Source organism: Lonchura striata, chromosome 3 (assembly GCF_046129695.1).
Source record: "Lonchura striata isolate bLonStr1 chromosome 3, bLonStr1.mat, whole genome shotgun sequence".
Lineage (NCBI taxonomy): Eukaryota > Metazoa > Chordata > Aves > Passeriformes > Estrildidae > Lonchura > Lonchura striata.
The window spans coordinates 25,347,849-25,360,651 of NC_134605.1; the positions used below are offsets into that span (position 1 = coordinate 25,347,849).

General features: G+C 42.8%; 1 protein-coding gene across 1 annotated transcript in view; it reads right to left on the bottom strand.

Moving 5' to 3' along the window:
- Positions 1 to 9,584, bottom strand: part of REL (REL proto-oncogene, NF-kB subunit) — a 29,767-nt gene extending 20,183 nt beyond the window's left edge. Inside the window, exons 1-3 of the mRNA XM_021527529.3 lie at positions 9,467 to 9,584; positions 4,457 to 4,599; positions 1,726 to 1,874 (exon numbers count right to left, since the gene is read on the bottom strand). Of these exons, the coding sequence (XP_021383204.1) occupies positions 1,726 to 1,874; positions 4,457 to 4,599; positions 9,467 to 9,473 (299 nt within the window). The 5' untranslated portion in view covers positions 9,474 to 9,584. The remainder of the gene's footprint in view (positions 1 to 1,725; positions 1,875 to 4,456; positions 4,600 to 9,466) is intronic.
- Between the last annotated feature and the right edge of the window lie 3,219 nt (positions 9,585 to 12,803).

Consider the following 12,803-nt stretch of genomic DNA (forward strand, 5'->3'; position numbering starts at 1 on the left):
CCAATGTCAAACACAAAGCTCACAGTTTCACATTATCAATAAAATGAAAGCAGCCCACTTACTGTTCTGTAGGAAACTGAGAGGTTCATATCCTAAAAATATTGAGAAGAATTTATGGATGGAGCAAACAAGCACCAGTGCCTGAAGTGAAACAGAGGCATGGCATTTTGCCAAAGGACAGGACTTGATGCAAACATATAATGGAGATGAAATCACAATCTGCAAATAAATATTTGCAGAGCATCTCAGTGCTTCTTGGCGTGACATCCTCTAAAAGGCTCACCTTGTGCCTCCACACTGAACCTTGTGCAACCAAACAACAAGAGGAGAAGCAATCACCAGGGTCTTCCTGCACTCAGTGATGGGAGCACAGGGCCAGAAAAGGCATTAAGCAATGAGGCTTTTCTGCTTCAGATCAGCAGGCACAGAGCTGAGGGGAGGAAGTGGGATGGGCTAGAACAGCAGACTTCCTTTGACCTTGGCTGAGGAAGCTTGATCTGAGTGAGAAGACTGAGGGGAAGCTGGTGAATGGGTGGTCAGAGGAAGGTGCAAGGTCCTGTTAGAGTTTAGGATGTTTGCAAGCCAGTGTGCCTCGTGCCACTGGAATGTGCTGCAGCACATCCGTGATCCCTTGAGCCTGGGCTGGATGCTGAAGAAGCATCTCCACTGTTTATTTCACCATGAGTGAAATAAATCACCACCTTCAAAATAGTGTCTTCAGCTCTCTCCTTTAATACTGTCCTACTTCACTAAACCCACGTAAACATGGAGTAATTTCACCAACACCAACAGAATCCTATTGGCCTGAAAGCTGTGTGTAAGAGCTACTTATACACTGAAATATTTACCTGATTTTCTTCCCAGCGCAGTTATGCTTACCCCAAACCAAGCCTACTTCCGTATTTCCTACACTGCAAACTGTGAACCACAACAGCTTGCCAGTTCTAAATTCCCCTCTCCAGCAATAATCACTCCATGTTTGCTGCAGCTTATTCTGCTTTTATTTTATTACACAAGACTTGGTAAACTTGGAGGAAACAAGATCAAATACAACTGTATTTGAGATAGTCTTAATAGCACTGAGAAATGTCTTGTACACATCCTGAGTTTTCCTCTCTGCATCCACAAGCAGATTCTTCCCTGGCACACTTACTCTTTAGAGCTGGGCCTGAGCAGAATCTGTATTCTCATTCAAAAACCCCCAAGCCAAACAACAAGCAACAACAGTGACAGCTACTAACATTTCTAGATGTGTCACAACCACTATCTTCTAGATTACATGATATTCAGCTACTACTGACTTTCTCCAGAAAGTCCAAATATAATTTCCATGGAAGGTGTGAACTTCCCTCATCACCACGAAATACAAATTCTAATGCTGCTACCCTTTCTATTACTCATCATTTTTACATGTAGGAAAGAGTCATGCTCAAGAGTAAGATGTATTAATGAACAAGGCTAAAAATAGTAAGTGGGAGAAAGGAAAAAAAGACAGACATTGGGAGAATGGTTAAAGGAAAGAAAAGGGTGTCAGGCAAGAAAAAGCGTATGTGTAGTATCAAAGAGAAGGAAATACTTCCAAGGGAAGTTCCCCAAGACTGATTAGTAAAGACAGCAAAGACAGCATTGTAATTGCTCTTTCAATCATTAATATGAGTTTTAAAACACAAGATTAGCCAATCACTTGCACAATTAATCAAACTCCCAAGCAACACCATTACTCACGACAGGACTCGACGTTCTGGCCCAAACTCAGCTTCATAGTAGCCATCTTTGCAGTCTTTTCCAACCAGATCATGAGGGTGTGGCTTGTAGGGTTCATTCTTTGTTACCAACGTAGTTCTTATTTTGATTTTTCCAAAATAGTTCAGAATCTACAAAAAAATGTGGCACATTTTCAAGGTTTTAGGTATCAGTACCCTCCTGTTACAGAAAATCAATTTTATCCTGAAATGTTCTACGGAAGAAACACCAGAGCTATGCAGGTGACTATACAGAAATGTTGCCTGAAGAAGTCTACTTCCAAAGATTTTGGGAAAAAAAACTCATAAAGGTATGAGGATATTACCTGTGCATGGAACACTAAGTAGTGAAAGAGGATCTTAGCAAATACAGCATGACATGACACAATCCCCTCTGAAGTTGTTGGGTTTTTCCCAACTAATTCTCAGATGAGTACTCAATCTTACATTCAGGCTGGGCAGTACCAAAGTCTCAAGCTCCTACCAGAGTTTTCACAGCAGTCATCAGCCAACTCAATGAGCCTTTCTCAGGTGCATGAAAGCAACCTCAAGCCGATGGCTACCAGTGAAGTCACTGAGTGTGGGGGAGTGTAAAAGGAAAAAAAAAAAAAGAGGAAAAATAGTTTGGCCTAAATTGATTGACACATAGTAACTTGAAAGCAAATACAAGACTTACTCAGGCACACATTTGTGCAGAGGTGAGCTTTCCTCCTCCATTTCCCCTGCCCTGTAAGTAACAGTTCCTCTCCTTCCCTTCCTTTCCTCCTCCTAAGACTCCAAGGATCCACTATGTATCCTTTTTAGTCAACACTTCAAGTCTTTAACTTGAACTGTGCTCTTTTACCTGTCATCTGTTTGCATCAATCTCCAATTTGGCTCCATTCAGTCTTCACAGCAAGCCATGGTAACTTTTTACCCTTAAAATGGTACTTTCACTGCTCCTTCACTTTCTTCAACCATTACATAATTTCTCCCTCATTTTACACCCAGCCCATGAACATGAAGCTAGATCTAGAGCTGCTTTTGGTGCTCCAGTTCCCCCTTGATGTTCATCTTCATAACCACACCATGAAGTTTAATCTCTTCCTGGTCCCTCTCTTCACATTTCCATCTCTAGAGGGGACTCCCCTGGAACCTAAAGCCTCCCCACAGGCTCCAAGAAGGCAGGAATTCACCTAGAAATCACCTGCTATCAGTACAATCAGCTCTGTTATCAATAGTCACCTTTAAAAAGAACAAACCTGGGGAGGCTCTCGTGGTCACATACCCGTGTCCCATCTCCCCTTTGGGTTCTGCCCGGCCTTCATGTGCAGCACAGTGCAAGAAAAGAGGAATCAAGGCTTGATTCAGCCCATTCAACTTATGTCCTGACACAGACTGAGGCTGAAAGTCTGTGCAAACCTCTACTCTTGCCAACAGCCCACACAGTTCCTTGTTCAATTGGCAGAGTGCTGAAAAAATTAGTCTGGCACCATCTCCATTTCCTGCATTCCCTAACCAAATCTGGCACTGTGATAGTCAAAGGGAAACCTTGTTAGTAATTCTGACTCCAGGGCTGGACCAGCTTCCACAGTTGCTTTATGCAATAGAGACTTGCTCTGCTGTTCAACACATGACTGCCAACACTCTCCTCCTCAAACCCTCCCTCTTAAAGAGCTTTTGTACTTCAGCATAAACCATCTCATATTTGTCCCATTTCACATCTTCTCTATCTGTTAATTTCCTGCTGTGATTCCAGAGACTCCATTTTGAGCTCCATTGTTTTTTTTTATGCTGGCACACTCTGCAAACACAGATACACAGCCTCTGTTCCTGGGCAGGAAGATTGCAAGTGCTCTTAACTTCCCATTTAAATTTGAGTTTTCTCCCTAATCTCAGCTCTGACTTCCTCCAAACTGAAAGCAAGGAAACACTGGCAACTTAAACACCAGAAAGGGAATCAGAAATTATTTTCTCTTACCCTATCTGTCCAGGGTTTCCTTTGTCCAACCTATGAAAGCTATTGCCCAAGTGGTTCCTCCACTCCTGCTCTACTTGTCTCTGTCTTTGTCCCCGGTTTGACCACAGCTGTCAGGGCTCTCTGAATCCCTCTATTCTGGATTTCCCAACCCATCCTTGGTGCAACCACCCAACTCATCACCACTGCAGATGCTCCCAGGACACAGTTCCCCTTTCTGAGCTCATTTTTAAGTTCTGACTCCAAATACTTCAGGCTGGTGAGTTTTGCAGGGCCCATTCTCCCCATCATGGGTGATTGTTTGCTTGTACAAAGCGCCTTCTTTAATGTTGTGCCCAACAACCTTTCAAAGCCTTTCCACATTTTGTAGGCAAATTCCTTCAACACTCTCCCAAATTTCATGCTGCAGTCCAAAACTTAAAACCAAACCCACATCACCTAAGAAAGCAGAGCAAACATGCATGCAGAGAAAGCTGCTAATGAACGGCTCCCAGACCTTGAGTCTTCACTGAATCCCCTCTAGCAGCACTTTGTAAACCACCTCTGCACCTTCTCCTCTTTCTGCAAACCAAATCTTTATGTGACCAGGAGCAAGTAACTCTTTTCCCACTCTGCTGCAACTCCATTTGCGTGCCAAGGAAAAAATTCCAGAAGGTGAGATGAAAAGCATTGTATTTACTGTGCAGAGTCCAACACATAGCTACGAGCACCATGGTAATGTGGGCAATGGTAACTCCTAGATAAAAGTGTTATTTACCTGGATGGAAGGGAAGGTCTTATTGTTTTCAGTACTGTGTTCTCCTGGAATGCTGCCTGCTGATCTTCCCTCACATTTGTATCTGAAACGCATGCCCCTTTGCCTGGGTTGCTCAAATATTTCAATGTAGGGCTCAGGGCCACCTTAAAAATAAAATATTTTCAATGTTAGGACACAGTAAAGCTCAAAAAGCAGTAGAAGATGCAAGAATTAGAATTTCTAGACTTTTGATTCACATTGCCATCTTTCCACTTGGTCTACCCTATCAGGAAATCTACTCTTTATTTTTATGTACATGCACATGTTGAAGGTGGGGTACAAGGGAAGAGAACAGATTTGGATAAAACACCCACGGTATCAACGCCATGGAAGTAATGAGCAAAAAAGACACCCTTCCCCTATCTAATCTAAAACTTAGCTTCTTATAACCATCATAGAAGACATGTCTGATGAAAGAGAATTTTATACAACAAAACCCAAATCATTATTAGGGATTTCTCAAATTATTATTCAACATCTTTAGGAATAATAGTTATAAGAATGGCTGTCCTCTCCAAGCACTGGTTCTGTCAACTGCTGTGTTGTCTTAAGCATCCTCTGAAAGGGAAGATGTTTGCTCAGAATTCATTGATTTAGTTCCTATCACAGTGCAGCAGAAACTATTCAAATTATGCAAAAAACCCCACACTCCTACTGGGTGGAAGCTCACTATCACTGTGAGCTCAAAAAATACCTGATTGCTTGTATTGAATTCTACATTTTGAGCTGTCCATCTCCCATGGGGCTGGTTTCTAGTTGCAGTATCTCCCCAGACAATGAAACCTCAGAAAAGCTATTGGGCAGTTGTCAGAAGGAAGGTTTTTAGGAAACACAGAGTGATAGCTGAGAATAAGAGACAGCAGAACTCTTCAATGAGGGGGTTAGAAAGACATTAACTTAGCAAGAGCCTAAGTACTTTCCAAGTGATATTTTATTGCCAGACAGCAACAAGCTATTTCATATATCTCTCTAAAAACATCAAACAGGACAGTCAATCAAACAGTGACAACAGTGGGATGGCATGCGAAAAACAAACAACAGAGGCTAAGTAAATATTGTTGAAGTTGAATCATCACTGTGCTACACAATCAGAAGAACGTAGCTTATGGAAATGTCTACTGACCTCTCTGTCATCTTCCTATAATAGCATCCTCCTCAAGCAAGGCTGAGCATCGCAAACAAACAGGACAGACAATATCCTGTGGCACAGCACTCAAAAAAAAGTGCTTGGACTTGAACATAATAAGCAAAACAGTTATTAAGTATATTGAAAGTGCTGAAAAGGTAAAAGAACCCCTACTTCCTTTTGCCCAAGGTCTATGCTGCCTGTGAATCCACAGCACACAGGTTTTGGCAAAGAGGTGGATTCCAACCCCAACTCCATAATAAAGCCTTCTATTTTGCTGCACCTACAATGGTTTAGGCACCCCTGCCAACACAAAGTTTGAACTTTATGCCTGGGATTTGTTGATCACAAAAGATTTCCAGTGCTGCAGCAGTTCATACCCAAAGTATGACAATATTATAACCTAAGAGATAAAGTAATCAAGAGCAGCAGAGAAGGGATGGATGGCAAGAACGACATCTATCACCTCAGTCTGACCCGAATGCACATTTATCTGTCACACACCTACAAGCAGTGGGGGAACTGCATCTGCCACTGTGTGGGAGCAGCTCTTATGCTGAAATGGTCTTCAACAACTGGAGCCTCTGCAAAACCTTCAAAAACACAATGCACTTCCACTTGAGACTATGCTTGGGGTCAAAACCTTTGGGATCTGTGGTTCAGGACTCTTTATAGACATTTCTAACAGTCAGTCAAAATGCAATTTCTAAACTGATTACCTCCCATCAGGTAGATTTTAAATAACTTTCTGATCACCAACCATGAGCTGTCACATTAAATACACATTAGCCACTAGTCTAGGTGCAGTTCCTGAAGAAGATGGTTCCTTTTCTAGATAGTCCCAGCCTTTTACCTAGCTCTCCTTTAGATGAGCTTTGCATATTTTCTCTTTCTGGAAAACAAGCAAAAGGGAAGGGGAAGGTAGGCATTGATAACAAAAAAGCCTAGAAATGACGTAAAGCTGGTTTCAGAGAGAGCAGAAGTCTGAGCTTCTCACAAAATGCTCGTGCATCTGTGTATGGCTATTTTTTCACACTTCAACTTACCTATGGTATTGCATTGATCAGCACGAATACAGATATGTATCCATATACTAAATTAAAAATCTGTTTTACAAGTTCTAATGACCATATTACAGCAAAGTGCCTGCTAATCTGGCACTAATCTGCGATATTCTCATGCTTACATAGCTGCTAACCAGACATGCAGGACACCCACAGACATTGTGGGTAGCCAGACCCTTGCTGCTCAAAACTACAAGAGCACAATCACTTGAAGTCTTTAACTCTTGCTGATTTAACCAACAATTTCCTTCACATTCTACCAACATTCACTTGAGAAGGCTATTTTCTCACCTCTCAAGAGACCTTTATTTTAAGACTCTGGGCTCAGTGATCTTTACAGGGCTGTGGTCGAAACAAATGTCATTGAAGGTAAACCCACCGCTCAGCAGCAGGTGTGTTTGTGGGAAAGTAAAGCTTGGTGACGAGGCGGCCTCCAGAGATTAAACATTAAACTTCATTTTGTCTTGGCTGCCTCTCTCTCTATTCAAGAATCACGTTATCATCCCTGCCGTGATTATCAGTGTCATCATGTTTTGTGTAGAGAGGAAACACACAGCATTGTTTGTGAGAATGAGAGGTATTACCAGCACTCTGCAGCCAAGTGTCCGGTGTTCCCTATTTCTGTAAATCAGCAATGTGCTTGTGAAGTGGCACAGCTTAACTATGTCACAATCTGCTCTCTCACACACACACAGAGTCTCTGTTAGCTCCCACACAGTCACTACAGATCTACCCTCCTCAGGTCTCACTTTGTGTGTCAAACAAATGTGAGATACACCAAAACACAAGCTCTCACTAATTCTAGAAGAGAAACACACAGCTATTCCTATTTATTACCTGCCTGCCCGCAACTACTCCATAAAGCACTTGAAATGGAAGAAAAAAAAATCTAGCTAATCCTACATCTAAGTTCTTAAGAGTTTAATTTGTCTTTGTAATTAATTCTAATTGCCTATACAGATGCTAGCAATAGAAATATTGTGCTACACATTATAACCTGCCTGTCATTCTTTTTGTTATTGAATTGTTTTTTCCCCCTCCTGTTCTGAATACAACACCGAATAATTTTAAAGAGAATATAGGAGAGCAAGTCTCCCAATTATATACGCAAGGAAAGGAGGCAAAAGCAATGACAGCTCCAAGAGTTCAGCAAGGAAAAGAGGTCGAAGCAGTGACAGCTGTAAGAGTTCAGCCACTTTGCTCATTCAAGAATTGAAGGGTGTTTTATTCTTACATTTTGAGCAATACAAAGAGGAACAAAAGGACAATCATTAAAACTCAGAACAGACTTCCATCAGACCTCTCCATGACAAGAAACCTGTGATAGTTTGAAGTTTAACACAGCCGGTGCCATGGGGGAGGAAGTGTGACATGCTGCCACCAAGCAAAGTGACAACCCGATCAAGGGCTCTGTCTCGTTCCTTTGCTCCGAACAAGCAGGCTCTGAAGGAACTGCCAATTTTGTCATTTTCTTGAACGGCCAGGAGTGCCCGGTGAACAGACTCTCCATCAGCATCTGCGTGTGAAAGCAGAGCAGCTGTGGGTCTTTGTGGAAGATGTGAAAGTATCACCCGAAACCCTCCGGCCCGAGGTGTCTGCAATGAGACACAAATGGGAGAAGCATCGCTCTTTAACTCTGATGTCACTGCTCTGAACAAATCCCTGGTAGCACAAAGTCTGTCAATTCTAAAAAGCAAGAATCTGTCCACTTACAACCTTCTGCACCACCTCAGGCTAAGCGGGAGGATGGCGAAAGCTTTGTTACAGCACACCCCAATTTAAGCAAAAGCAAATGCAAACATAACACGATTTGATTTGAAAAAGAATCAACCTACGGCTCCATAAACCGCCCAAATTCTAACAGAGACCAAACAACGCTCACGAACTTCCTCTTTACTATCGTGTTACATTACAAAACGGCAACCAAATGAAAAAAAAAAAAAACAACCACAAAAAAAAACAAAAGCTAGCTAGTACCAGGAAGTTCTAAACTTCACCCGCAGAAAAAATTCCTTATCTGGTTCCTAATTACACTGAAAATACATAAAGACACGAAGAAAAAAAAAAAAATAAAGAAAAAAACCCGAAACTGCTCTCTCCTGCTTAATTGTTGCCACTTTAAAATACATCATAACATTTAAAGCACAAGTCCAGCTGTTTTCTCTCCATGTTGATAGTTAGCATACCTATATTTTTATCAGGAGTGAAAGCTCATACCTTGCTACGTGGGAACAGAACACACACTCATGTTCTGAAAAGCAGCTTTGCCTAGAAATACTATTCTAATTAGTATAGCCGAGTTTTTAAATTTAGGGGGGTTTTTTTAACCCTAAGGAAGATACCAGAGACGCCTCCCGAAAGGATGACAAACTCGGTTTAATTTAGCCTCTAGAAACTTAGTTATGCATTTTGTTGTAATGACTCAAAGCACGATCCCTTATCTGCATTACTTTGCATTTGTGCCATCACTATTTCTCACAGTTCCGATGAGAACGGGATCCTGATGGGCACGACCCAACCTTCAGCCTGTTGCCTCCATCCCAGACAGAGACCCGCGCGCTTCTTTAACACCTAAACGCCCCCACTCCACAATTTTAAGACCGAAGAAATCCATTTGAAATCGAACAGCGGCATAAGATCCCGTAGCGACTCATCCGAACAACCCATCGCCGCTTCAGCCTCGCAGTGTAAACACCCGACGCGCCCAGCCAAGGAGGGCGGAGAGTGCTCGGAGCCCCCCGGGGCCGCCGCCCGCGCCCCCCGCCCGGCCCCGCCGCTCACCGGCCATGCTGACAGCTCCGCTCCGGCCTCTGCGCCGCGGGGCTCCGGCCCGGCCGCACACCTCGCAGGGACACACGGACGGCCGCGGCTGCCGGGCTCGCCGCCCTTTTCAGGGGGAATTTCCCGTGGGGCGGGCGGGCGGACGTGCGCGCTGAGCTGCGGGGCGGTGCGCGGCCGCCCCCCGCCCGCTCTCGCCCCGCCCGTCCCGCCCGGCACCGGCAGACCCCGCTCCGGGACTGCGGCTCCGCGGGGAGAGCAGGCACAAGTCTGTCGTCCGGTCCTGCCCGGTAGCCAAAAGTACGGAGGGAAAAGTTCAGCTCCTCTGCTTTCAGAGCGGGGCAGGTACAGCGAGAGCCTACTTCATTCCGTACCCTCGCCCTCGCAGGGCATCGCTCCGACACCCCCCGCTCTGTCAGCCTCGAGAGACCAAGCACTCTCCTTATCCGTCTTTTTCTAGGTTTCGTGGAGTCTAGGGGTCAGCCCAGGAAAGGGAGAGCTCCAGGGAAGACTGTACTGCAGCCTTCCAGTGCCTACCGAAGCCCCTCACGGGGTTTATAAGACGGACAAGGATAGACTTTTACCAAGGCCTGTAGCAATAGGGCAAGGAGGAATGGCTTTAAACTGACAGAGGGCAGGGTTACATTAGATACTGATAAGGAATTCTTTACTGTAAGCGTGGTGAGGCAGTGGAACAAGCCTAGCCAGAGAAGCTGGGAATGCCCTATCCTTGGAAGTGCTCCGGGCCAGGCTGGATGGAGCTTGGAAAAGCCTAGTCTAGGGGAAAATGTTCCTACCCACAGCGGGGGGTTGAAAGGAGACAGACTTTGAATGCCCCTCTCAGCCCACTCTGATTCAATAAATAAGCTGTACATACTACAGATAGACCAAGATTGCAGGTAAAGAAAGAAATAATCACCTGAGCCCATTCAGTCACAGTGATCAACTCTATCAAACCCTTGGAGCATCCCAGATCCTGCATCTCACAGCTTGGCCCCTACACAGCAAGGTGAAGCCAAGGAGTTGGACACTGGGAACAGCCCCATGTTTGGATCAGGTGGAGAGGTCAGTAACAAACAAACAAATCTGGGGGCAAATTAAAAAACACCTGAAAAAAGAGGAACACAAAGGAACAGGAAGGCCACACCTAGCTGTGGTGTAAGATTGCTTAGCTGACAATAAAATTTAATTTTTTTTCTTAAATCTTTAATCTGGGAGTGGAATAAACTGTCCCGTGTGAAAATGCAGTTAAATCAATTAGTATCCCTGAAAAAGAAAGATTAATAAAATAACAAGAAAAGCCTGAAAGAACAATCAAGTGAGGTACAAAACAGATAGGTTCTTGCTTTTTCCCCCCACTATGCTATTTCTAAAGCTAAGGTTATTGGGATGTACATAAATGAAGAACAGCTGAAAATGCTGTTCTACAATCTGAAAACTTATACACACCAATTCATGTAACTAAGCAGAAGAGGTTGCCAAATGTTTATTATTCTTCTTGCTCTGTAGTCCATCTGAACAATACTTTTCTTTATAACCTTAGTTTGCTCAACTATCCAGCCATTTCCTATAAACAAAAATTATCTTTTTCCACCCCTCAAGCAAAGCTTTCCTTATTAAAGATTCATGGTTTGTCACATGGTAGGATTGTTGCACCCCTGACAAACTTATAACTGAAATTGGAGTCAAAGAATCCTAGGGAGAACACAGGATAATCAAAATGTCTGTAACATTAGCCTTAGATGACTGAAGAGAAGAAAAACTACATTATTCAGATGTTATAATAAAATAATTCTATGGCTGTGGGTTAGTTTCTTGCCAGAAGAATGTAATTTCTTATTTTCTTTCCCACAAAAAAGCCAAAACAAAACAACATAAAAGATATAAACCAGTAATGCCCTAAAAGTATAAGAAATTCAGACTAGACTTTTACATCTTCAGGGATTTCTTGGATTCACTATAATTGATAATGTACAATAAAGCAGGTTCAATATTTTAAACTTAAACCCGAACTTTAAAACTTAAACTTAAACTTTACCTACACAAGCACACGTGACCACAAAGCACCAACTGACAAAGAGACCACAAATAAAATTGTGTTGCTCTATAACATGGCAGCAAATATGGAAATCTGCATCCTGAATCCTCTCTGCTAAGTGCTCCATCCAAACAATCAGCTCATCAACAATTCATATTAGAAGATACTTCAGTTTTTAAACTGATCACCTGGTGGGGAAAGTTTTGGACAAGCCTTTATTCACAGGACTAAACAGCCAGAGAAATGCTCCCAATTTGAGGGCATCCCTGCAGATCACAGGAGTGACCTGGACAGGATTTTTAAAAAGAAAGGGGTGCAATTCCTGTGGGATAGCTGAAGCTGTAGATGTGAGTTTTGAGTTTGGATGTAAAGGTAAACTAAATATTTACCCTTACTTATCTTCAGGCTGGTTTTCCAAATCTCTGATAGTAAAAAATGTGACATCTCAGAAAGAATTAATTTAGTTGCTTCCCTAAATACAGTTTATATCTCTGGTTCCCATCTATTTCTCGAGCCCATGACACTACTGAGTAAACACAGACCAGGGGACCATGGAGACTGTGGCTCAAAACAAAAGTATCTACTGATTTCTTCAGAAGGAAAGTATTATGGTAGGGTACACAATCTAAACCGATGTGAAATTAAGGGCAGTATTCCAGGCAATACAAATACCGTGTTATGACTAAAACATAATAAACATTCCCTACTTTTCCCCAGCTCTTTTGAACTCTAACTCTTAGGACTTGCAGGAACAGGCTACTCAAAGATAATCCTTAAGATTGCACGTTTGAAATTGAGGTGGTATTTCACATACACAGCAGGGTCTTTGGTACAAACTGCTCCTTGATATTATTTTAAAGAAAAAATACTAATGGATTGCACTTCTTATACGATCCCAAAAACTTTATCTCTCTTCCTTCAAATGAAAACAACTTGCGATAAACAGTGCAGATTTGCACTGTGTAAAATCTATGAACTCACATCATCAGAACACACAGACTAGATCCGGCTCAGGAAGACCATGAACAAAGTGACTTGAGGAAGGACAGCATGAGGAGGAGATGTTTTCTTGATTGTTTTTCTCTAGCAGTAGCCATAAGCCAATGGCCAGGGAAAATCACAACAGTGGGACAAAGGGAGCTTTTAGTCTAAGACCAGCATAGCTGTTTTTATAAAAGACTCATGTCCCTAAATGCTATGGAAACCAAGAAGCCTTCCCAAGAAAAAGGCAAAAGCCTAAGCAAATGAAAGAGGCCTTACTCAAAGTTGTACAAGCATGAGGATATTGCTCTATTCCTGACT